Source organism: Etheostoma cragini, chromosome 6 (assembly GCF_013103735.1).
Source record: "Etheostoma cragini isolate CJK2018 chromosome 6, CSU_Ecrag_1.0, whole genome shotgun sequence".
Taxonomy (NCBI): Eukaryota; Metazoa; Chordata; class Actinopteri; order Perciformes; family Percidae; genus Etheostoma; species Etheostoma cragini.
In genome coordinates, this window is record NC_048412.1 from 15,064,082 (window position 1) to 15,067,882 (window position 3,801).

The 3,801-nt window shown below is 41.0% G+C and overlaps 1 protein-coding gene across 2 annotated transcripts; it reads left to right on the forward strand.

The window, feature by feature from the left end:
• Positions 1–1,246: 1,246 nt before the first annotated feature.
• Positions 1,247–2,316, forward strand: twist1b (twist family bHLH transcription factor 1b). Of its 2 annotated transcripts, none has more exons than XM_034875177.1 (2): positions 1,247–1,941; positions 2,105–2,316. In XM_034875177.1, exon 1 carries the CDS (start codon positions 1,409–1,411, stop codon positions 1,913–1,915), a length of 507 nt encoding a protein of 168 aa, XP_034731068.1. In that variant the 5' UTR covers positions 1,247–1,408; the 3' UTR covers positions 1,916–1,941; positions 2,105–2,316. The 2 variants fall into 2 exon arrangements, with proteins under 2 accessions (XP_034731068.1, XP_034731067.1); XM_034875176.1 differs by having other exon boundaries at positions 1,247–1,938; positions 2,104–2,316.
• The last annotated feature ends 1,485 nt before the right edge of the window (positions 2,317–3,801 follow it).

Consider the following 3,801-nt stretch of genomic DNA (forward strand, 5'->3'; position numbering starts at 1 on the left):
TTGAATGAAAGAGGTTGTCATTTCTTTGCCAGAAAATGTAAAAACTGTGGCATCTTCATTAGGTAAAATGTAAAATGTAACACTTAAACAAGGCTGTGTTTCCCCTAGAACAATACTTAACTCTCAGGCCTCCACAAGGATGTAAATAGATGTTCACTAGTGTTGTGACCTCTGACCCTGACTGCCCCCCTGTTTCCTGAACCAGATGCTGCTCCTGTGGACCACAGCCATCTCAACCTAAACACTGTAATCCTCCACTAAACAAGATGGATATTGTATCACCCACCTAGTAAATACCAGAAGGTCTTAACCACGGAGCTGCCATTTCCTCTTCTCTGACTAGAACTGAGGGAACAATCACTTCTTGTTTTTTTTTATGGACAAGCAAAAAACATAAACTCTCGTTTACCACAGTTCTACATGTATTTTATGGTATAGTACAGTATACAAAAAATGCCCTCTTGTGGGGGAATATAACCAAAGCATGCTGCAGTCCTTCAAGGAATAGTTTAATCAAATCTGCAGGACTAGCTGCATTTAAAAATGTGAGATTGGGATCATATGGTGCCCATGTGAAAGTGCTTTGATCTTACTTGGTTTAAGTAAGACTAGATGGAAACATCAATCCAAACTCCTTGTGGGTTAGGTTCTACAGATATGAGTCAAGGTTGCATAATGCAATTTCAAAAAAAACGTGTCAGCTCATACACTTACATGAGATAGCAAACATACAGCAGCAGTGATGTAATCGAACAAAAGTGTTTTTACTGGGATGCCGATGGATGGATGAACGAATTAAAATGTAATGTCTGAGCTCAGACCTGCAGGAAAATCAGTTAAGGTTGTTACAATGTGTTAATTTAAATTAAAAGTTGCTGTTTTTTTAATGGGATTTCGTTTTGTACTCCCTTTCAGCGTACTGAGACAATTTATTTTTTGATTTTTCCTCACTGATGTGAACTTAATTAAATGAAAATTAAAAGATGACAGTCTTATAATAATCGTATTGCTGATATGGTTGTCATTATTATTATGATAGTATACAATAACTCTATTTTTGGTTGTTTTGGTAATAATTGTGTTATGATTTGAAATAACCGCGTTATCTATTCCAACTCGGACTTATATTAAGAGCTTCTAATAGCTCCTTGGATGCTCCCACCCCTCGCTTCACGTAATCCATCTTTTGGACCAATCCTGTCCCTCCCCAAAAAGTTTACGCCATGCAGCCTATAAGAACTGCCTAAGTTTCTCAAGTATCAGAAAAGATTTGTCCTCACAGGAAACCATCTATGGATACTTCGGTGTCTGTAAAGCCAGATACACTTACAGGTGGACCAGTTCCGTGACTTCATGAGAGGGAAACCATTTTTTGGACACTTTCTTGTCGCCATCTACCCAAGTGGAGATGTCTGAGGAAAACCTGGGGGAAGAGTCGGGCAGTTCTCCTGTCTCTCCTGTGGACAGCTTGAGCAACAGCGAGGGGGAGCTGGACAGACAGCCGAAGAGGTGTGGGAGGAAGAGGAGACCGAGCAGGAAAAACGGGGAGGACTCAGATAGCCCGACCCCTGGGAAAAGAGGGAAGAAGTCCAGCAGCAGCAGCCCCCAGTCTTTCGAGGATCTCCAGTCGCAGCGGGTCATGGCAAACGTCCGGGAGCGACAGAGGACCCAGTCTCTCAACGAGGCGTTCGCATCTTTGCGGAAAATTATCCCCACTTTGCCCTCGGACAAACTGAGCAAAATACAGACCCTAAAACTTGCAGCCAGATACATCGACTTTCTCTACCAGGTGCTGCAGAGCGACGAGCTGGACTCCAAAATGTCAAGTTGTAGTTATGTGGCTCATGAGAGGCTGAGCTACGCCTTCTCTGTGTGGAGGATGGAGGGCGCTTGGTCCATGTCAACATCCCACTAACATCTGGAGAAATTATGCCCTATATGGTACGCTTGATTTTCAACTAAAAATCCATTCAGCTGTGGGGGGAAAATAACCCTCTAGAAAATGTTCTTTTAGGGCTATAACTGTGGTCTAATGAAGCGTTATTTTGTTTACTTCTCTGCACAGTTTAGTGATAATTAGTCTTATGCCTTGTCTAACCTACAGATGACTGCTGAATCTACTTATCACATTCCGACGGGACAAATCTGGAGTCCAATGCTGGATACATGGGATCACTCTATTTAAACCAAAGACCACAGAAGCTCTGGGGGATCAGTTTTGCAGAGGCCCGATGGGGACCTGCAGCCGTGTGACAGCCTGTAGCTCACACACTCCCATTCTGATGCGTTTTCACTTAGTTGACGACGAATGTTAAATCATGTTTTAGGCTTTTTTTATTTTATTTTTTTTATTTTTTTAAGGAAAGGACATTTTGAATTCATGTCTTTGGACTTGTGTTTTGTGGAGGTCAAAGTGCATTATTGAAGCAGTTGTGAGACTGTCAACTGGTGGTGTAGCTCACATTATAGGCTGACTGTGTGGATCTAACCTGTGCCACAACAACCAAATATTTTCAAAATACATTTATTTATTTATTGGTGAAACGTGTTACATTGAGGAATAGATCCTGTGTCTGAAATACAAATACATTCCTATTTTTATCGTCGTTTCTTTTGTAAATGTCTGTATATTTTTTTGCATTAAAGAAAATGAAGACTGCAGTGTTTGCCTTTGACTTTCTTTTTTTGTGTCAAGCTAATTTAAATGTTAACAGCAGACGGCTGAGGCCAAAATGAAGATAAAATAAACTAGACTGGGGTTAGTTGGTAGACAAGGTAAATGCCATATGACATGAAACAGCCTCCATGTATGGATCTCGTGGACTGTTACACATCAGATGTAATGGCAAAGCTTCCACCATATCGCCAGTCACTTGGGAAAACAGATGGAGTTATTATTGGCTCGAGCGAAAGCGTTGGAGAAACATGCAGCTATTTTTCATAGCCTGTATAGCCCATTGTTACACATCCAAAAGGAACAAGAAAAAAAAAGTACATTTTCTCGTCATTTGTAGCTAAAACTGAAAGACACAATTTAAACGTGAGAAAAATTTTTATGGCGGAAAAAGTCTGCTGTAGAGAAAACAGAGTCAGTCTGTACAAACGAAGTTCAAATTCCATTTTAATTAAAATGTGAAAGGGCTCGTTTAGTCTCCAGTTTCTCTCTCACTCTCTCTTTCCTTGGATTTGTTTACGGTTGGATCAAGGACTGGACCTGGGACTCACCATTAGGAGTAAATAAGTTACACTGGGGTCATGTCAACCTGCTATGAGGCCCATGATGCAGTTTCTCTTCTGCCAGCAGCTGGACACAAACACCAGGGCAGTTACATGCTTAGGATTTAGACATTTTGTCAAACTAACAAGACTTCCTTCCATACTGTTTTATTGTAACATAACGATGCCTGGGCTATATAAATCCACGTGGACAAATTCAAACAATGAAATCATAAATGGGATTTTTTTCAACCTATTGTATTGGCAATAATCGCTTGTGATTCTGCATGAATGCCACATAATAACCATAACACTGTCTGCGTCTTTTCGCATGAAAGGTATTTCTGATTATTATCACTGATTACATCTTGCACACTGTTTTCGGGCTGTGGTCGATCTCAGTGATCGGGGAAAGTCTTTCTCATTGTCCAAATCAAAGTGTGTGCCCGTTTGAAGGTGTGTAATTGGCTTCCGAGGCATGTATGGAATTCCCAGATGTCTATGAAATTTAAGCAGGCCGAGAAGGTATAGGCTGTAGGTCTTTACATATAAAGGCCATCTCACCGAAATGTCGGAGGGGGGGGG

What these genes read in the sequence shown, in the direction of transcription:
- twist1b (XM_034875177.1), top strand. Translation starts at nt 1,409, where the DNA reads ATGTCTGAGGAAAACCTGGGGGAAGAGTCGGGCAGTTCTCCTGTCTCT.